Source organism: Manis pentadactyla, chromosome 8, assembly GCF_030020395.1.
Source record: "Manis pentadactyla isolate mManPen7 chromosome 8, mManPen7.hap1, whole genome shotgun sequence".
NCBI classification, from domain to species: domain Eukaryota; kingdom Metazoa; phylum Chordata; class Mammalia; order Pholidota; family Manidae; genus Manis; species Manis pentadactyla.
This window is the reverse complement of record NC_080026.1, coordinates 131,697,636-131,719,248: the sequence shown is the minus strand read 5'-3', so window position 1 is coordinate 131,719,248 and position 21,613 is coordinate 131,697,636. Positions and strand designations below refer to the sequence as shown.

Here is a 21,613-nt window from a genome sequence, read left to right as displayed (position 1 = left end):
GCAGTATCCTGCGTTGCCAGATGCTCATTCCGGAGGGGAGCACAAAATGCCACAAAGAACAGCCACCAAAGCCACACAAGGCTGCCGAGAACCCTGGGCCAGCCCCGGCTGCAGGCTGCACAGGCATCAGGAGGGGCGACACTAACAAAGCCCGGGCAGCCTCTCCTCCTGCGCGGGGCTCCGGATGGCCAGGCGGAGCACTTACATTGCTTCAGAAGCCTCCTGGTTCGGGTCGCTGGCTGGGACTGGCTGCAGGGACTGCGACCCTCCCATCCTCGCTGCGCCCTGGCGAGCAGGCTAGCTGCGAGCAGGGCCAGCGTCCTGGCGCGATTCCTCCAGCCAGGAGCCCGGGGCGGGCCGGCCGGCGGCCGGGGCTACTGCACTGCAGATGGAAGCGACCGCTGGCATCCGTGGCGGCGGCGGCGGCGGGGAGCGGCGGTCTGGGGGCCCAGGCCGGAGCCTGAGGAGCGAGCGCCGCGAAGTGTGCGCGCGAGTGGCCGGCGCGCGCCCAAGTGTGTGCGCGAGTGAGGCCGGCGCGCGGCTCTGCCGAGGGCGCGTGAGTGTGTGAGCGCCGGTGTGGTCCGAGCGGATCTGCTCTTAAGCCCCCCGGCAGCCGGTTCCAGTGTGTGACACGGTGATGTCATCACCGAGCAGCCCCAACGCCCGCATCTCGACAAAGCTCCATCGCTGGCTCCGGAAGCGCGGCCGGGGGAGGGAGGGCGAAGACCCTCCCTCTGCACCCCCGCCGCCTCCCCCAGCCTCCGCCAGCCTCGCCCCGGCCGCCCGCATTGTGTGGCTTTGAAATGCAAATGCACTGCGGGCGGGCGAGTGCGGGGCCCAGGCAGGGAGGGGCGTGGTGGTCTCGGCCAGGCTGGCCACAGGGAGAGTGGGGTGTCCTCACTCCGGCGGGCTCATCCCTCCAGGATGGACTCTCCCACCCCAGGGTCAGGGGGCCGGCTGGAGGACCAGGTAAACAGGCCTCAGTGGGAAAGGGGCGCGCGGTGTGTTGTGCGGTGTCCTACTGCCCGCTTCTGCCTCCTTCAGGCGGGTGGAGCCAGCTGAGGCCTGGACCCCGGAGATGCCAGGGCCTGCCTGCCCCACTCCTCCCCTGAATGAGCCACACAGGGCCTCCAAGGACACCTTTGCTCACAAATTGGTGGAGGTGGGGTGGGGCACGCTGGGGAGAAAAGTACAGGGCGCCATAGGGTCTGCACCCCACCTCTCGGCCACCAGATGCATTCTCCACAGAGAAGCCCTGTGCACAAGCTTACTCTAAACAAACAGGCCAGGCAAGCTGAGGGGCCCCTGCAAGGCCCCTTCTATACAAGAGTCTCCAGGGAGAAGGCAGCCAGCTTGACACGCAATCAAACGGCCCATATCTGTGATTGTAAACAGGCTGGGCCTGTAGAAATATGATCACTACGCCCCCACCCCTACTCCCTTGCTGGCCAGGTCCCCCTGCCTGGCTTCTGGCTGGCTCAGAAACCACCAAGGCCTAGGCTCTGGGTCTTCCCACCAAAGGCTACCAGAGAAGGATGTCATCTCCTTGGGTTCTGGAGGTTTGGGTCACACCTGGGAACCTGACCATATTCTCCATGCTTTACATTCAGTGCAACTGAATTCAGAGTTCCAAACACAGCTCACGACTGAATTACAGTGGGACCTCAGAGGGGTAAGTTGAAAACTTCCACATTTTCTCAGCAAGTCTTCTCCCCACAGTGCTATAAGCCTAAAATGCATCTAAATTATGGCCAAAAGAGAAATAAAATGAAAACAAAACTACTCAAAACATTAAAAAATTTCCTCCACTATGCTGAGAATTTTCTAAAGCTGTTGCCAGGGATGTTTGCACGGGTACTTTTGAGGTTGCAGCTCTTGCTATCAAGATAGTTCTAGAGCTTTACGGTGAGCTGACTTTCCTCTGCTCATAATGAAGATGAGTGTCAAACAAAAAGCTGGAAAATCAAATTATTTCCTGGAACACAACATGAAGTTTCCAGGGAGCACTGAGGTTCACCTTTACATTTCTATGAAAATAGCCAACAGTTGTGTCAGTGTCCCAGGGAGGCTAACTGGGGGTGGCTGGATGCTGCTGCTCTGGAAAGCACCTTGCAGGAGGCCAGCACTCACTGTCAGCACTGGGGGTCAGCCAGTGGCAAGGATCCTGCAACTTGTTCACCTTGTCATTCTCAGCACCCCAAGGGATTATTTGTTGGAAAACAGACCTCCCAGGCCCCACACACGGTTGGAGGTCCAGAGAACCTTACCATGTGAAGCTGAAAATTTTGTAAGGACTAACCTAGACTTAATATTTAGGGGTAAGTCACCCTTTCTTCCCTGGGCACCAAGGTTATGGCCTTCAGCCAAACTTGGCACTAGGAAAATACATGGGGAAACTATGAAGACCCACAGTTAGAACTCACCTGCTTTTTTTTTCACGACAGGTGAAGGAGCCACCCAAGTGTCCTGACCCTTACCAGGTTGGGGTTTGCCGCTAATGAAGTGGGGGCAGCCCACTAAGCGAAGTGTCCCTGTGTCATAACTTTTTGGTTATTGGGACTCTAAATAACGGCACTTCCCTTTAATGCCTCCTTATTTCCTTCACGGCACTAGGGGGAAAACTTTTCTTATAAATAAGGAAAGAAAACTGGCACCACTTGAGCACCAACCAAGAACAAGGGGCACAACAAATCCCCTCTGGGCACCCTTGAAGTTCAGGCCACTGACATCCACGCATTACTGGTTTGTGTAGTTTGCTCACAGAAGAACATCCCAGACCCTCATGGAAGACCTTCTGATGCTTTACACATAAATTAAAACAAACTTGGTTGTCTAGTAATTCAGCTTACAGAAATGTAAAAAAAAAAAAAAAAAAAAAAGGAAAGGGATAGTGCTTAGAGAGGAAAAGGGCTGTGCTGTGGACTTTAGGTGTGTGTCCCCCAAGTCCATGTTTACTGGCCCAAAAACCCAGTGCCATGGTATTTGGAGTTGGGGCCTCTGGGAGGTGATTAGGCTTAGCTTAAGTCACAAGGGTCCTCCTCATGGGATTAATGCCCTTATAAAAAGAGACCATAATCTGTATGTGTCTGTCTGTCTCTCTGTGTGTCCCCCTCTTTGTCTCTCTCTGCCATGTGAGGACACAGCAAGAGCGCAGCCATCTGACACCAGGAGAAGGGCTCTCACTAAGAACCTGACCATGCTCCCACCCTGATCGCAGATGTCCAGCCTCCAGATATACAACAAATACATGTTTTTGTTTAACCACCCAGTCCGTGGTATTTTGGTTATAGCAGCCCAAGCTGACCAAGACTCCTGGACAGGACGAAGAAGAACAAGTAACAAAAAGAAAAAAAATAGAAAAACTATTAAAGTCAAACCAAGGAAACTCAAAACAACAGCAGTCCAGAGCCATTTAACTCAGCGTGCATGCTCCTGAGACCCTCCCTGGATTACAGTTACCCACTAGGTCTGCTGAAAACAGATGCCACCCCCTACACCCTGCCTGTTTACTGCCTCCCCATCCTCCTCCCTCCCCACACCCTACCCCAAGCCATTCTGCAAAGATCAAATCACTAGTTTATACACTAAGAAAACACAGAATCCATCTAAAATTATTAAAGTGCAAGCAGGTAGCATTACAGTCACTGATTCCCCAGTGTATTCAAACCTGCGCTGAGCACCCACTGGGGCCAGGTTATTGACTGGAGCTGAGGCTAGGACGCAGCCCTACCATCCCCTCTGCTTATCCCCAACCTTTGTTCAGGGAGGTGCTGCCTTCACAGGGCCTGCTGCTCTTCCCTCCCCTCACCTCCTTGTCATTCCCAGCCCAAACTCCTGCCCCTAGCCTGGCCTCACGTGGGGCGCAAGGGCTCAGCCTTAATTCTCTGGAGCAAAGCAGTGATGTCCAACACGTGTAAGCATGGCCCCAGTGAGACCCTGTCCTCTGAGGGGCCTCTCGGCCACAGCACACATATTCTAGGACCCTGAGGGTAATCTAAGCCCACTTAGTTCTGCTCCAGTGCCAACCCTCCTACTGATGGCCCCAAGGCACCCCAGCAACCTGGATAAATTGAGGAATGCACCCTTCATTTCTGAAACAGCAGTTCCACATGTATTAATGCACTGACATGTGCCTGGCCTACAGATGTTGAAGAAGATGAGTCTGTTCACAAGTTCCCTACTGACACACACCAGAAAGATGAGCAAACCTGCCAAACCCCTAATTGAGAGATAAACCGTGTGGCGCAGATTCTGACATCCCAGTGTCCAAGGGACTGAGCCGCAGTCAAGAGGGGAGAATAATCTGAGGCACCTCCGACTCCCCAAGAAAACAAACCTGAGCAGCTCCACCTCTGCCTCCGGCCTTGGGGGAGCCACACAGGACCGCGGACCTGGCGCTGCTAATCAGCCCAAGCACACACGCTAAAGGAAAGTAGGTCAGATCACAGAAAATTCCATCTGGAGAGCGCTAGGAATGTAAATACAGATGGAGAATGGGCCTGGGCAGGGTCCTGTTTCTTCAAGTTGCTGGCCTTCACCACTAGCCATTACACCACGGTGGAGGCTTGGGGAGGCTGCACAAACCATGGGACCTTGTCTTTAGGGAGCCAATCCTTAGACAGGCTCCTGGCTCTGATGCTTGTAACTCATTCCTCCATCTGAGGTCCCCAAAGTCCAGCCCCACGCCCACGATGCTGTGTCAAGCATTTTGTTCACGGCCTTTCCTAAGGGTCTAAGAGCTGGGAGCTGTTCAATTTCAGCCCTCCTGTGTGGCCGGAGTTCAGCAACCACATGTAAATATGAGCCTGAGACCCGCAAACCCAACCAGCGGGCAGGACCAGGCTGCTGGCCAAGAGTGGCGTGTTGCTGGCCCAACTTTTATACATCTGAGATCCTCTTTCCTGGGCTTTTGAAGACACAACTTTTATGTCACTCAGGCTTGCTCCAAGAGTTGTCTGCTGCCTTTGAGAAAAAGTCCCAATTCTATATCCTGTCACTCACTCGAACCTGTACTCAGCAGGGCCAGGGTCCTCGCTGTGACCTTGCGGTGACCTTGCTGCGAGGAGGCGCCCCTCAGTTTCCCTGGCTCGGCTTCTTCCTCCTGGGTATCAAGTCCCAGCTCCCAGCTAGATCCTAGGACGTTCAGTCCGCCCAGCCCACAGACCTTCCCATGCTCTCACTGCTGGCAGATTTAAGCCTGGGTGCTTTTTTTTTTCTTTATTTTAACTACTCATTTAAAACTTTATTCTTTCATTAGCAACCTTGGTAGGGAAAGTCATAGCAGAACTCAGAGGCAAAGGCGGAGACCTGATAGAAGCTGGTTTTGTGAGGCTGGAGAAGAGTTAAACCAGGCCAGACCCACTCCTGCTCTGGCCACAAGCTACTCTCTACACCTGGTCCCAGGTATGCTGGTTGCAAACGAAGCCTGGAGGCTTTTTGCCTCTTGGGGCCTCTTTGCCTGTGTCTGGTGTCCCCGCTCTCCGGCCATGCTGTATGCTCTAGGCACAGCCAGAGCTCCATAAACATGGGCATGAAACCTCAGAATGGGGAAAGGTTCTCACAAAGTCTCCAATCTTAATGATTATCCAGAAAAGGTATAAGATCATCAGGTGTCTCCATTTCTTGGGCCACAGACATTCTGTTAATTGTCTATACTCCAACATTGAACCTCACATGCTCACCCTTGGGAGCCTGTGGTTTTCTTAGGCTGAAGCACGAGCCTAAGAACTTTTCCAGAAAGTTCTCTTCCTCTCCCCTTGAAAACAGCTGACCTACTATATGTCTTCCTCATCACCTTCACCGTATTTACACATGAGATCTTTCAAAGCTCCTTTCAAGCAAGGTCAGCTCCAAACGCAACTCTTTGTGGGGAAAAAAATCCTTTTAATTCTATTATAATTAGAAGATGAAGGCTGAGGATTTTACTGTTAGCCCTGAAAGGAACCCAAAATGGGCTAGAAAAGAAATCCAATAGAGATGAGACTCACTTTCATTTTGAAATTCAGGATATATTTTTAATCTTTGTTTCCTACAGGAAGGAAGGAAGGAAGGAAGGAAGGAAGGAAGGAAGGCTGACCCTGAAAACACCAGGGTTAGGCAGAAGTTTAGTTAGTTTTGAGATGTCTCATCACATATGAAAAAGAAATTAGTAACATGAACACCACATCCACAACCCTAAATAAGATCCTCAGAATCCTTCTTTCTTTACCAAGTTAGTTCAGTTCTTTTGAGATGGTAGGAGACACTCTTGAGACAACTTTTTAGAAAATATAGCCTACCTAGTTTCAAAAAGGATTTAAGCTTGCAATTCAAGAGAGCAAAAAAGAAATCTGGGTAGAAAAGGTGGGTAAAAGCCAGAAGGATGAGGTTTGCCCAGTACTTATCCAAGCCCTGGTTGGAATAAGCAGCAAATTTGGCTCAAAGTTTCTCAACAGCCAAAGCAAAAGGGGAAGCAATCATGTTCAGTTACACAATTCATATTTTTATCCTGCCACCAATACAACATTCAATTTCATATGGCCACTTTAGCAAGCATATCAGCTACTCAGCTCCCCCAGCAATCGATAAAATCAGAAAACAATGAAGTTCCCAGAGGATATATTTCTAGTTGCCCCTCTGCAGGAAGGTCCCCTCCACCACCCATGTTTCCACAGTAACAAGGTTACACAAGGGGACACACAGATCAGGGTTAGGAAGACATTCAACAAAGCAGCCACCTATGGTCTCAGTCTTCAAATACTCATCCTAACTTCAAAGCCCTTGCCAGTGAGTGGATCTCTGTCTGCTGTCAGGGAAAAAACACAAAGCCCCGAACTGCAAAGGAAACTGCAAAACCAGCAGAAGATGCAGGACACCATGAAGTCAATGAAATTGGTTCCGGGGAGTTGCTCAAAAGCCACCCCAAAGCCGCTAAGAAAAAGAAAACGGAGGAAGAGAAACTTCCAAGGATGAGGAAGAAGGTGGCTTCAAAGAGGACGTCAAGATCAAGGAACTGAGAGAAGCCCTTCAGAAAACTCTTTGAGCCTTGCGTATTTCTGGAAAAGTGACTCTGCCTGAGCTACAAGAGTCAAATGTGAAGTGAAGAACAGGCAATCCCGAATATTTGGCAGAAAAATATGGCCAGAATTCTTGGTTCATTATTGTTAGGAAAAGTATAAAACCTAAATGTGATTTATTCCCACCAGGATGTTTAAACATTTTAACAGTAAGGTATGAACAAAGGGCCACGTGGGGGAAGCTGCTCGGGCTGAGGGTGGCGGTGGGGGAATTGATAAGGGCCTGGCAATACCTGTTTGAGTTTGTTTAAACCTACCAATAAGAATAAGACATGTAAAAGAAAGATATAACGGGCTTAGGCGACGTTCGGGGAAGACTGTAAATCCTGTAGTACTCAGCCAATGAGGAACCAGGGGAGGGACGCGCGCACTAGGGGATAAATTATTGGCGCCCAACTCCCCAGGTGTGCCTGCCCACCAGACACCCGATCTTGCAAGAACGTCATTAAAGCCTCGCTCCGCTGTTCTCTTTGTCTCCGTGTCCACTCACTGAATTTAGACCAGTGAGTGTGTTTCTCAAAATTTGGGGGCTCGTCCGGGATCCTCTTTCCTGTGCGAGGTGAGGGCCCAAGCGGAGTGGGAAGATGCGTCCCGCCCGGCTTTGGGCGGCCCGCTGTGTCTGGGCATCTCACCTTTGCACGGAATCCGAGGGGAGACCCAGACTTGTGCAGAGACAGCGTGACCGACGCAGGGGAGAAAACGCAGGCACCACGGCAACCAGGCAACCTCATGCACGAGCCAAGGTGGAAAAATTGGGCAATAAGTACTGCCTTGGTGGTTGGGCATTTTTCAGAGGTCAAGTGTGTGTGGCTGAGACATGTAATCTCGGGGTGTGTGCAAGAAACTTACATTATGGGGGGTTGACTACACAGGGATCTCAGACACAGGGACCTCTTGAAGGATGGGAAATACAAATTCTAGGCCTAGGGAACCAGATGAGCTTCCTTGGAATTCTCCAGATAGCCTGCTGGGGTGAAGGTTACGGTACTGGGGGGGATGCCTCCTGTACCAAGTTAAGGACAAACAAGACGATCAAATTTTGCTGTTTTGTCTGGATTAAAATTAGATCAGATGAAAACTGGCTTTGCCAGGTTTGAGTTATTTTTTGATGGTAATAAAGCCTCCAGTTCACCTGAGGAATCTGTTGATTACCAAGGGCGCTTCCCCTATTTCCCCTCAACACCAGAGAAGGGAAAGCTAGGGAGGAACTACAAGAGACCTCCCAGGACAAGCCCTGGTGTTACACGGGAGAGCGCTGTGTATTTTCCTCAGTCCCTTTCCCCGCCGCAGCCCGGCCGCCGCGGGGAGTTGAGAGGCGGGGACACGGCGGTGAGGCGGAGTGAGAGTTTTGAGTTACTCCTGGAGAGAGAAAGTGAGGCCGCCTCAGGAGGGAGAGGCACCCTGGGAGGTTGGAGAGAGAAGTTTTAAGTTAAAAGGTTGTGCACTTTGAGGGTGCTAGCGGCCTCGGAGACAGGAGCGCCCCAGGGGTTGGGGGTTCCCTTTTTAAGGATTCTTTAAGAGTGTAGCCGGCACCTGGAGGTGTAGACTTGTTAGATGGTCTCAAGTATCTTTGATGAGACATTATATTTCTTATCAGTCCTCTAGGTAATTCTGCAAAATTAGCTTAACACAAGAAATTTACTGCTTTTAGTCCCTTCCCAGGATGGCAGCTTCCTGGTTTGGGAGCATATCAGGACTGGCTGCCCTTCTTCCCAGGGGGGCAGAGTTATTGTCTGTTTGCTAATGAGTAAGTTGAGGGTCTTGCTTCTTGACCTCCTGGGTATTAAAATGCAATCTTTGGAGTAGAATCCTTCCTGCCTTTTGCTATGTTGTGTACAGCTGCGCCTGCATGCTGAATTGATTGCCTGGGTTACAGACTATTTGAGTTCAGAAAGAAAAAAATAGCATATAGGTAACGTTAAAAAAAAAAAAAAAAGACGAGGCTGGGCCTGTATGATTAACATAATAAAGACAGGCTATGCTGAGGTACCCTCTCCTTTATCTGAGGAATATTCAAACATTCCAGGCCAAGTTGCTCCTGTCTTTTGAGCTTTAATTAATTAACTCTGGGTCTTTTTAGTAGACTTTCCTGGCCTTTTTCTCTTTCCACCCCACTCATATCTCATATCAACAGGCGTTCAGAGCTGGAAAGAAGTGTGGCTTTAGTGCATTTGCTCAGGGGTAGAGAGATGTTCATCTCCATATCAATGGGTAATTACCTGGGCAACGGAGGGCTTATCTGTACCTGAGAGGTGAGGGGGAGGGTCGGTTTTTGGCTGATGCTGGAGCCTGAAAGAGAAATGGCCCCAGACTGCAGCTTGTGAGTAGTAAATCGATTTTAAACTTTATTTCTCCCTTTGACTGATTTCAGTTTTTAGAGGTATTTTGCCCCAGAATTTCCTCTCCCTGGATTTAACAATGTAAGAAGGACTTAGAGTTTCCCCTTGCCTTCTGGGGAGTCCACCAGGAATCCCAAGACATTTCCATTGAGAGAGATCCCACCAGGACAAGGGGAAATTTGTTAATGCTCCCCTCACAGGTACTGAGGTGAGAAGTCTTAAGCATTGCTAGAAGATCCCCTTGGCCTAGTGGACCCACTAGATCAATTCCTGGGACCTAATATATATATACTTAGGTTGAACTGATGTCCATCATGAATATCCCATTCCCTGGTGGTGAGGGGGGTGATCAGGAGAGCTGCTGTGCCCATTTGGGAACAAAAACACCCACCGGGCCAGGGTGTCCAGTCAGCGGAACAAAAGTTCCCAAATGTAGATCCTAGATGGGATAATAATAATCTAGGAGATAGAATTAAAAAATGCAGGATCTTCGAGGGCTAATTATAAAGGGAATTAGGGAATCAGCCCCAAGATCTCAAAATGTTTCTAAGGTGTTTGAAGTCCAATGAGAAAAAGAAGAAACCCCAACTGCATTTCCATAGAGACTCAGGGGCCAGATGAGAAAGTATCCAGGACTTGATCCAGAAGCTCAGGTAGGACAGGATCTTTTAAAAGTCAATTTTGTAACCAAAAATTGGCCAGATATATCTAAGAAATTACAGAATTTAGATGGATGGAATGAAAAACCTAGAGAAGAATTACTGAGAGAAGCTCAAAAAGTGTTAGAAGAGAGGCTAGAAGCTTGTATTTCAAATAGAGGGAGAGCCATACCCTCTCCAATGGACCCAGTGGAACTGCGAATTCTAGAAGAATTGAAAGCAATCCTTAGTCACCACCCCAGTCCTGCCACTCCCATCTTTAGAGAAGCCGTTTCACTAGTTTGTTACTGTTGAACAAGGTTCTCTGTAAAGTTTTGACCCAAGCCTGGGGAGGAAAAAAACAACCAGTGGCCTTTATGTCTAAACTACTGGACCCTGTCTCTTGAAGATGGACTGAATGCGTTCAGGCCATCACAGCCATGGCCTTACTGGTAGAAGAGAGCAGGAAATTAACTCAGAGGAACCCTCATGGTCAGTACTCCTCACCAGGTTTGGGTCATGCTTACTTAATCAGTGGGCTGGGCACTGGCTAACAGATTCTCAAATTTTAAAATATGAAGCAAGTTTACTTGAAAAGGATAGAATATGTGCTGGCCATGTCTTCTAACTTATCTTCTTTCAAGCTGAAAGGACCCAGACTCCCCCACTTGAGTTCTTCGCTCACTGCTTCCAGCCTGGAGACCTGGTGTTAGTAAAATCCTGGAAAGAAGATGGACTCCAGCCCAGCTGGGAAGGCCCCTCCCAAGTGCTCCTGACCGCGGAGACTGCAGTGAGGGCGGCTGGAAAGGGTTGGACTCATTACACCAGAGTAAAGAAACTAAATGGGGGATCTGGGGACAAAACAGAATTGGCAGGTGTCCCAGGTGGCTAACCAACCCTTAAGGCTGAAACTAAAAAGAACCTAAAAATATTAACTTTTATCCTTCTAACTCTGTATTTCACAGGCAAGTCGCAGGAAGTCCTAAAATGGGAAGGAACTCCTGGTTATCCTGTCAAACTGGTAATCAACATTACTAAAACATCAAGCCCCAAACCATTAAGTTTGATGCTTGTCAAGTTCTCTCTTGTGACCTAAATGACCAAACACAGCTTTCTAGAGATAATAAGTGTCTCTGTCCTGAATGGACAAATCTTAATAGAATAAAAAAAGGCAAGTAGGCCCCCATGTCCAAGGTGGAGCAGTGTTTGGTAGACTACCCAGTTTCAAAGGTGGACAGTCCCTCATGCAGTAGAAAAATCTTTAAAAAGAAAGCTCCACTTAGCTAAAAGAATTCCTCCTGACAATTGCCAGGACAGACAGTGTAAACCCCTTTTATTAACTATACATAAACCTCAAGATGGACTCGGCGCAGATGTCATTGGAGTAGATCCTGTGGGAAGGTTTGGTCTGAATTTAATCAAAGGCAAGACTTCACCCATAGTGACCACCCCCAATCCTGAGGGAAATATTGAGCCAGAGCTTCCAAAAAATGACCGTAAACTAGTTACTGTTAACAGAGATAAAATATTTAAAACAGACTCTTGAAATAGAGACAGGTTATAGAGACACCAATGCCTGGGCAGAGTGGGTTAAATTTTCAGTACTTGCTTTGAATAAAAGCGATTGTTATGCATGTGCTGCTGGATGGCCACAGAAGCAGGTGGTCCCATTCCCTCTCTGCTGGGACACAGACCCCACTGAGATGAACTGCATGTTGGCCCTGTAACAGGACAAGGACGCTTAGGGAAATGAGACTTGCAAGGGCTTGTCTTTACTCTTTCATGCACTAAAGAAGTCAGACCCAAGGGCAATCCCCTCTTTTTCTATAAGGAAGATGAATCACTCCTCATGCCTCTCCAGGCAAGGGGAAGGTTTCAGAACTCCTGTGGGGAACTACTGACTTGTACCCATGTCCTAAATGCCTCTAAAGAGGGCAACTTCTCAAAATTACGCATCCCCCGAGCAGATGTTTGGTGGTACTGTAGAAAGGGGAACCTGTGCTACTCGTTGCCACCCACCTGGACTGGGACTTGTGCTTTAGTCCAATTGGCCATTCCATTTACCCTGGCATTTCTCTCCACACCGAATGAAAAAATGTTCATAGAAGTCAAATGTATACATTGACTCAATAAGAGTCCCTGATAAATTTAAAGCTATAAATCAAATAGCTGCAAGATTTGAGTCAGCACTATATTGGTGGTCCACCATCAACAAAAACGTAGATTAGATCATTAACTATATCAGAGATGCTCTTCAAAGAGTAGCTAGTCAACTAGTTGCTACCAGCAGGATGGCCTGAGAAAACAGAATAGCATATGTTAGCAGAAAAAAGAGTGTGTGTTATGTTAGGAGGAAAATATTGTACTTTTATCCCAAATAATACTGCCCCTGATGGTACTATTACTAAAGCCCTACAGGGACTCACCACTTTAGCTAATGAATTAGCTGAAAACTCTGGCATCAGTGACCCTTTTGCAGACTGGTTGGAAAGATAGTTTAAAAAAATAGAAAAGTATAGTTGCCTCTGTTTTAACATCCCTTGTTACAGTTGGGAGAGTTTTAACTGCTGTAGATGCTGTGTCATCCCTTGTGTGAGAAGCTTGACTCAAGCTTATAGAAACAGCCATAAACAAGATTAGAAAAATTTGAGAAAAGACCAAGCATAAATTAAAATACATTACTGGGAATAAAATCAGGAATTCTTAAATAAAAAGAGGGGGGAACTGTTAGGAAAGAGTATAAAACCTAAATGTGATTTATTCCCACCAGGATGTTTAAACATTTTAACAGTAACGTATGAACAAAGGGCCATGCGGTGGAGGCTGCTCGGGCTGAGGGTGGGGGTGGGGGAATTGATAAGGGCCTGGCAATACCTGTTTGAGTTTGTTTAAACCTACCAATAAGAATAAGACATGTAAAAGAAAGATATAACGGGCTCAGGAGACGTTCGGGGAAGACTGTAAACCCTGTAGTACTCAGCCAATGAGGAACCAGGGGAGGGACGCGCGCACTAGGAGATAAATTATTGGCGCCCAACTCCCCAGGTGTGCCTGCCCACCAGACACCCGATCTTGCAAGACCGTCATTAAAGCCTCGCTCCGCTGTTCTTTGTCTCCGTGTCCACTTACTGAATTTAGACCAGTGAGTGTGTTTCTCACATTATAAACATTAGCATATGGTTATCATTAAAGTCTGCATCTTGTTAAATATAAAATAAATCATTTTCATAATTTTTCATTTCTTTTTTCAAGGGAAAGTCCCAATTACATTTTCCCCACTATTACCGTAAAATTTTGATTCATTAAATGAATCCATTTTAAGTGGCCTTTCTCAGGAAACAATTTTCTTTAGCTAATCCAAACTCCCTTCCTGTAACTATTTTCATAAACTAGGTTTAAGATTATACACAAAAAACAAGCAGGGTTGCCCAAGGTAGCCATTTGTTCAGATAAAACTCCAGCCTCTGAAGCTGACGCTCGTACTTAGAAATAAAGTCAAATTTCATTCAAATCTGGGAAGAGATAACCAACTGACTTGCTTGGCCAGATAATTGCTTCTGTCTGGGATAAAAAAACATAACCAGTCATCCATCTTCCTTTTCAGGGAGTTATTTTCAAGAACAGAAAATTCCATAAGCACTATAAAAATGCTTCAGTCCTTGTTAAAGAGCTTAAATACTGTATTTGGTTTGAATGTTGATGTGTTAATCCACTGAGTTCCTCTAGAGCTTAAGCTTACTGGTTTTAGAGGCCACTTTGTACCAGGAAGAAGAGGCCTTTTAAGGAAAACATTCAGGTGTAAACAGAGATGGGGGATCTCCCAGCTGCCAAAATCAGCAACACAGCTGGCTTCTGAAGCCAGATGGGAGAAACAGGTTGAGAACTTCCAGGTTCGACCCAAATGTAACGGGAGAGGCCATTCGGGGTGGAAATGCTTCCAAGATGAAAATGCAAACAAGCACATTTGGAAGTTCTAAAGCTCTTGGTCCTTCCTTCATTGTAAACTGAGAGTGGGCACCCGCGCCTGGAGCAGTAGCCAATCAAGTAGGCAAGCCGGGTGTCAGCTGGCCTGGGGTGAATTACTTTCCATGCCTGACTAGCAGGGACAAAGAGCCTGATGTGGGACTGTCCTACTTGTGAGCAGAGCAGTGGAAACCAGGCACTGAGGACCGTAAATGCTGACTCAGGCTCTGTGACAGAGCAGAAATCCAGAACGGTTGGGCCAGAAATAGCATCCCCGAACATCTACTGATAGGTAATTAGCATAATGTCTGAGGGCAGAATAAAGGCATGTGCATGCCTGTAGGTGTGCGTGTGTGCACATGTGTGTTACCATGCCCTAACTGTAACATTTCCCCCTCTTCATAACCATCCCAGAGGTGAAATACCCCTGCATCCTGCCTGTCAATGGATGCAATGAGCTTTTAACTAAGGACAAGGGATTATTTTTCCTAAATACTCAGATTTTTAGGAACTAATTTGTCCATGTGAACACAATCACAGCAAACTGACCCAATTTCTGCCTCATCCCACTGACCTAAAGGAAATATGTGAGAGGCATTACTATAAGAGTTTTCAGAGGCGGCTTACTTACAAATTTGATACAGAATAAGTGCATGGTATATATTTATACTTTTTTGCACCCTTCAAGTTTTTAATACAGAAAGAGGTGAAAGATTCCTGCTTTACATGAGCATTTCTGAGGTGCGGAGACTGCCCAGCCTGGGAGCAGGCCTCTGCCACCCCCCCATCACCCCCCCACCCCTGGCAGGAGGTTACCGTCTCTCTCCCAGGGGGCCTGGTCTGACTCCTTCCATCTAGGGTAAGCACCCCCAACCCTCAGGCACTGCCAGCATCGGGTTTCTCCTTACAAATCAGGTGTAGGCGAGGTCAGCTCCTGGGGGGCTGAGGCCATGCCTGCACAGAATGCCTGAAGCTCTGCACAGTGTTGGGCACATGGGAGGCCCTCACATCCCCCATAGGGATGGGCAGATGGATGGCCAGGCCTGCACTTGGAGACACAGAGAGAGGCACAAACCAAAATTCTTTCCACCTGAGGCCAGAGTTTAAGGAGAACTGGTGACATAATCCCCAGGGCTAGGTCTTCCCACAGCATCACTGGCAAAGCCCAGAGCCACACTCTTCAACATCCCTCAGCCCAACACCCTCCCCAGGGGCAGGTCAGGGTTTCTATGTGTGATTTGAGGGTAGGTCACATACCCAAGAGTGAGGTTTGAATCAAACTCCCTTCCTCAGATACATAAGTAAAAAAGATTCATGGATAATTGGGCAAAGTTTACACTTACCTGAATCCATAAATGGACTCTGAGAAGTTACTTAATCCTTCTTCCTCAGATTTCTTATCTGTACGATGGAAATAATAATTGTACCTCCCCACCAACATGGACATTGCAGGTTTAACTGAGAGGGCATAAGACCAGTTCCGAGAACGGGAGAGCCAGGCATAGAGCAAGCGCTGAACGCACATCAGCTGCAGCATGGAAAAGCAAGAAATGCCCTTGTCCTGGGGAGGACTGGGCTCCTTCACTGACTCTCAGCATCTCTAAGATACCAATCTGGGAATTCCTGGTTCAGGAGTTAGAAACTGGCAGGCTTCCTGGAGGCGCCTGCTGAAATGACCCAAACCCAGTAAGCTCCCACCATGGTTTTGTTCCAGAAGCTTGTGACCTTGGGTGAGGCCCTGAACTCCCTGGGCCTCAGTTTTCCCATCCATAAAATGATGACAATAAAACCAGGGAGGGTGGGTAAGGGGAGGAGGACCCCATTATCTAAACCTAAGAAAGGCTGCCAGTCCCTGTGGTTTGGCTGGCCACCAGGCAACCATGTCATGAGGTGTGTTTTTAAACAGAATCAGGCACAGGGGCACTGAGGTGGGTCACAAGGCGGGCAAGTCATCTCCACAGAGTGGGCTGTCCTTTGGCTCTTAGCCAGGAGAAAACACCAGGGGCTCCATGCTCAGTGGGACCATGTGGGGAATTACACCCCTTCCAGCATGAGCTGCGGCCTTGCAGCACGGAGGAAGTGCTGGTGCTGAGCCCAGGATCCTGGGAGGCCCTGCCCAGAGCCAGTCCAGCCCAGGAATAGCTGACCCTGCACAGCCCCGGGCAGAAGACTGCGGCCCACATCTGTGGGGGGGTCTCACTACCTCCCCAACACCAGCCTCAACCTGCACAGAGGTGAAGACCAACAAACTTTCATGAATGAATGAATGCAGCCCGAAAGACACTCAGATGCTCTCCACCCCCACAGCCCCTACCCTAGTTCGGGCCCCCATCACCTCCCTCCTGGCGTATGGTAACAACCTCCAGTGGTCTGGACCTCCAGCCTCTCCTCGCCATGCACCCTCCCCTCGGCCACCAGAGATACTCCCCCAGACTGAATTTGGTCCTGACTCTTCCCTGCTTCAAAAGGGCAGACGGTTTTCCTTTCACTTTGTGGATCCCAGCACACTCCCTGGTCTGGCAGCAGGTCCCTCCAAATCGGACGACCCCCTGCCATTCTTGCCACTGACCTCACGGCTCTGCCCCCAACCACCTGTGTCCTCCCAGCAGTCTCCCAACCTCCCCAACCCTCCCCCAAGTACCTCCGCCTACTTCACCCTCAGCAAACACCTACTCATGCTGGAAAACCCAGGGGGCACACTGGCTTCTCCAGGCAGTCAGATGCTCCTTTCTCCAGGGCCTTCTGTTCTCTGCTCTGCAGGAGAGCTCACATGCTATATATGCTGTCTGTCCACAGAACAGCCACCTCTGTCGGTCTTCTTTCCCCCAGTACTCCCAGTACTGCTGGATGTTAGGGGAGACCCAGTGTTAACTGGCCACCTCATAGGTGTCAGGCACCGAGCTATATGCTTCATATACCTCACTTACTTCTCACAACTACTCCGAGATGTGGGCACTGTATTTTAAAGATGGGTTAAACTAAGGTTCAGAGTAGTCAGGGAACTTGTCCAAGGCCACACAGACGATGGGCTGGGGCAAGTCTCTCCAAATGTATGCTCCTTCCCTGGCTCCACATCAAACCTGGCACACGGCACCAAACTCAACCAGGACGAGTATGCTAAGCAGATGGGTGGATGGATGGAAATGAAACAGAAGACCATACCGCATCGTCCCTTAGAGCAGTCGTCACTTCTTGCTGCTGACAGCATCAGGCCTGTGACTGCACCTCATGAGTTACGTAGAAAATGACTTACCAACCAAGGCAGCAGCTTCCCTGAGCTGGGAATATTCTGGGGATAAGTGCCTCTCTCCCACCCTACCTCCCTGGGGCCCTGGTGCTGTCCTGGCTGGCTTTGGGGGTTTCTCCACTTCCTCTTGGGGCTCTGTGACCAGGCCCACTCCTGACAACACCTCCCTGCACATCAAGTTGAGTCAGGGGCTCAAAGGCATCTTGTGGTTTGAAAGAAAAGCAGCCTCCTAAAGTGCAAAAATCTAAAATCATTAAGTGGCAGGCAAGCAACACAGGGCCAGGGCACACGGGGACTCAAGGGCAGGCCCCCCACCCCGCAGCCCCCTCACCTCCCCACCCCCACTGGGAGCGGTGCTGCGCGCTTCCAACCACGCCCTCCCTGGCTCCTCAGACCCCGCTGCACCATCTGCTCTGCACGGAACCCCTCGTCAGGTCAGATTCCCTTCCGGGCTGCCCCAGTGGTCCTGGGGCTCCAGCCCAGGTAGGGTCACAAGGCCAGAGTCCGGCAGCTTCTCCCAGCTGGGCTCCAATGAGTTGGGCCAGGGGAGCCCTTCCTGCTCCCAGAAGAGGGAGGAAGAACTGCAGGTGGGGCATCATGGGTGCTGCCCCCTCCACCCCAGCTGCACCCAGACTGAGGAGGCCACCTTCCCTACTGGACTGTGCAGAGAGGAAGGACCGGCTCTCTGCTTGTGCTCCTCCTGCTGAAGCCAGCAAGGTGGAGCTTCCAGCAAACACCAGAAGGCTCCGCAGCTGCCCAAACACAGCTCCCATCCGTGAGACTGACCAAGAGCCAGGGGGCCCAGGTTGGACGGCCTCTGCTGGTCCCGCCTGGATGGTGACACTCTGCAACATGTCCACACCCAGTCAGCCCTGCGGAGTGGGCCTTGGGAAGACAGGAGGATGCAATGAAATGTGGCTTCTGTAAATAAGGGACAAGGCCAAGTAGACCCCAGATTAGACACTCTGTGTAGTGTCCCATCACCAGACAGTGTCAGCATCAGCAACCCCACCATCTTGAACACAGAGGACGGTCCCAACACCACCTACAAAATCAATCCCTGAGCCGAGTGGAAATGAGTCCCTTTTCAAGGGCTGCAACTTGTCTGACCTGGGGGGAAGAGGGCACCACCCTGGGTGCAGTCAGGGAGAAAGCCTGCGCTTGTCTCCTGCCTTCTGCTCTCAGGTCCAGGGGAAGTGCTGATGCGAGCAATTTGGGGCCACCTATGGTGGGCAGGGGTGGGAGAGACCCTGGTGAGCCAGGACTGCCTGCCCCCACCCGAGCTTACAGCTCAGGGGTGCGGTCCCCTGGGCCATCTGCATCAGCACGGAACCAGCTTCCTCCCTGCAAGCAGCTTGGCTGCCTCCCCCGGCACCTTCCTTCTGGTCTATCCTAGCAGCCCTTGGCCAGGTTTCCAAGTTACCAGTTCCACAGGGACAGCTGTCCCCAGCAAGCAGAGTGAGAGGTCAGCTCTGAACAGGGACGATGCTTGCTCAGGTTCACGCACGGACACACCAGGATCTTTGTCACAAGTCTCCCGAGGGTCCAAAAACCTATGGTCAGCTGTGGCTGCCTTGGCACGAGTGAGGGCTTTTGACTTGCATTCCTGGAAATTCTTTATCATCAGATTCCCTGTCTTCCGCTTCCTAGAGCTCAATAAATTGCTACATAATGCTCTCCAAACAGCTCCAGAAGGTCCGGGTGTCTGCTGACCACGGAGGCCACAGAAGGGCGGTGCTCAAGGAGAAGCGAAGGCCTTTCAGAAGCCTGGCCACCAGATGGACAGTGTCCCTTCCAGGACGAGCTCTTTGCTTCCAGCAGGGTTGGGAAGCAGCGAAATGAAGCTCTCTCTTTTCCCCATGGCCCCTCTCAAAGTCACATCTGTTCTCCCCAAGGCCTGTGACCTAACAATTACCAAGGGGCAAGGGGGAGGGGAGAGGGTGTGAAAACTCCCACAGTAAAGCCATTTGCACAGGAAATGTGGGTTTGTGTCGTCATTTCCACAGCTGCCATTAGGAGCAGGAGGAGGCGGCAGGAGGCCACCCAGTGTGCTTGCAAGAACACAACATCTGTCCATGTTAATAAGATGCGCCCGGGGCTTTCTTTGTCAAGACACCAGCTCTCACTGCCCCCCTGCTCCCCTCCTAGCCCCAAGTGGGGAAGACAAAGCCACAGACATCCCGGGGACTGTGGGCGCCACTGCATGGCAAACACACACAGCTCCAAAGAGAGAAGCCTGGATGGAAAAGGCAACTCCAAGTCAGAAGACCAACAAGGGGGCCTCAGACTCCAGCCCAGGCTCAGGAATAACAATTCCCATTTCAGTGAAGTGAAATTTCCATGTGTGCATTTTTGAAACTTGCTTTGAAAACCTCCAGGGATCCGCCGGAGGGAAAAAGTCAAGATTCATTGGGATCCCAGGACCCAGGCCATGGCCCTGTGGCTAAAAACAGCCAGGGAGAGAGTGAAGTTAGCAAAGCCTGCAGGCATTGTGGAGGATGGAACCACAGCGGTCCCAGATCCCCGCCAGGCCTGCAGGGCATGGGGGCCCCCGGTCAGGCCTGAAACCACACAGCCCTGCCAGGCAGCAAGCGAGATCCTTTAAAATGCAAATGTGGTCCTATCTCTGCTGCCTCAGGGCTTCTGGACCCTCCTAAAATAAAGCCCTAGGGGCAATGGCCCAGTGGCCTAGGCTGAAACAATTGGAGCGACAAAATAAAAGTAGTATGATATTATAATCCAAAGGATCAAATAGATATCCATGAGTGCACGTTGATGTAAATAAATGACTGAACTAATAAATGGGGCTTGCTGGTCTCCACATTCACAAGAGCCAATTCCTTAAAACAAATTCCTCTCTCTGTATGTATATATACATCCTAGTGGTTCCGATTGCCCAGAGAACCCTGGTAATACACTTGCTCACACAGGGGACCTTCCCAGCCATATGACGGCTTACTTGCAAGGGGGAAACCAGATGGGCCACAGCCCAAATGATCACCCGGGGCACCCCCGGTCCAAATCGTCAGCGCCTTGTCGGCACCACTCCAAATGCATCTCACTGAGATTGCCAGGCGCTCCTCTCCAGGGGCAGTGGTTGTGGAGGGAGAGTTTTGTACAATACCTGCTTACATCCTCGGTCAGACTCTGGAAGTTGGGAGCGGAAGCTTCTACTCCATCACCATCTGGGGCAAAAGGCAAAGACTCATGTTCTGAGGCCGGGAGAACAAGATCCACATGGGCGGCAGCTGGGGAGATGCTGAGGACACAGAGAAGAATTATTCCCAGTGGAACTCAGCTCATCAACGGCCCATTCATCAGGCCCCCTCACCCCACCCACCCACCCCACATATGGAATGGGCTATTTAAAGACCCAGCTTCCCTCAACTCCACACCCAACTCCCTGGGGCTGCCACTTAGACACAGTGGAGGCCCCCCTCCAGGCAGCAGCCCCCAGGCCAGGCTGTGAATTCCTTCTGAGTCAGGCAGAACCTGGGGGTTTCTTTGATGAGACAGTTTGGGTGTTCACGACACTCTGTGAGTTGTCTTGGTTGATTTTTGTTTGGGGGAGGGGACTTTTGTGCGATTACTTCTAATAATTTTTTTATAGGCAATAAAACTCTGTGAGCTGAGAATTACAATACAGTTTTGCAAACTTTCCAGGATATATCCCCCAAAATCCAAGGCTGAGAAAAGTCAACATGAAAAGATTGACGGGAAATCAAGGACCCTGCCCCCGGGATCAGTCTGGCCCCTGAGCCCTGGTGAAGGATTTGTATAGCACAGCCATGTCCCTCCTTCAATGGGTGAGTGCCCCCTGCTGGACATCCAGGGAAATGCCCAGAGTGCGGGGAGACTCCCGGGGACAGAAGGTAGTTAGGAAGGACAGCCACGTGCAAATACACCCTCAGAAGCCTTTAAAAGGTACACGGATTGGAGCTCAAAACACGTTTTGATTTTCCCCTCTGGCAAAAAGGAAGGCGGCAATGCTGTCCCCAGACTAAAGCTTGGGAACAGCTTGGGTTGGCCCTCCCAGCCTCTCCAGCTGTCCATAGCGTGTCCACAGGGAAGCTGGCAGGGGTGAAGGTGGCCAGGCTACCATTACGTGACTCAGCACCAAGAGCCTGAAACCCCACCTGAGAACCTGGGGAGCCGGGGCTTGGGTTTTCAGAGCCCTCTGGTGGAGGGTTCCCTCCTTCCCTCTGGGAGTCAACACTTGCAGGAAGCCCCCACAGTGCAGAAATGCAGGACGTCTGGGCTTCTGTGTCCGTATGTTCTGCTGGTTTCCATCTCCCCCAACTCCAGCTGCAAAGTTGGCTTCCTGACTGGAGGAGAGCTGCCACGGCACCCCACCCCCAACCCACTGAGAGA

General features: G+C 50.2%; 1 protein-coding gene and 1 long non-coding RNA gene across 26 annotated transcripts in view; one reads left to right on the top strand and one right to left on the bottom strand.

Moving 5' to 3' along the window:
• The window catches only part of TACC2 (transforming acidic coiled-coil containing protein 2), a 213,132-nt gene that overhangs the window by 76,001 nt on the left and 115,518 nt on the right, over window positions 1-21,613 (bottom strand). For 18 of the 25 annotated variants that reach the window (XM_036898706.2, XM_036898710.2, XM_057506401.1 and 15 more), the window contains one exon: window positions 20,367-20,501. The exons of 4 other annotated variants lie outside the window; for them this stretch is intronic. In XM_036898706.2, coding sequence (XP_036754601.2) covers window positions 20,367-20,501 — 135 coding nt within the window. Of the gene's footprint in view, window positions 1-205; window positions 410-20,366; window positions 20,502-21,613 lie in introns of those variants that run through there. 3 more of the 25 variants (XM_036898719.2, XM_036898718.2, XM_036898720.2) reach the window with 1 other exon arrangement.
• On the top strand, window positions 861-3,598 carry LOC118919115 (uncharacterized). Its single transcript, XR_005027372.2, has 3 exons — window positions 861-969; window positions 1,611-1,672; window positions 3,137-3,598. It is a non-coding gene; the product is annotated as an uncharacterized LOC118919115 (long non-coding RNA).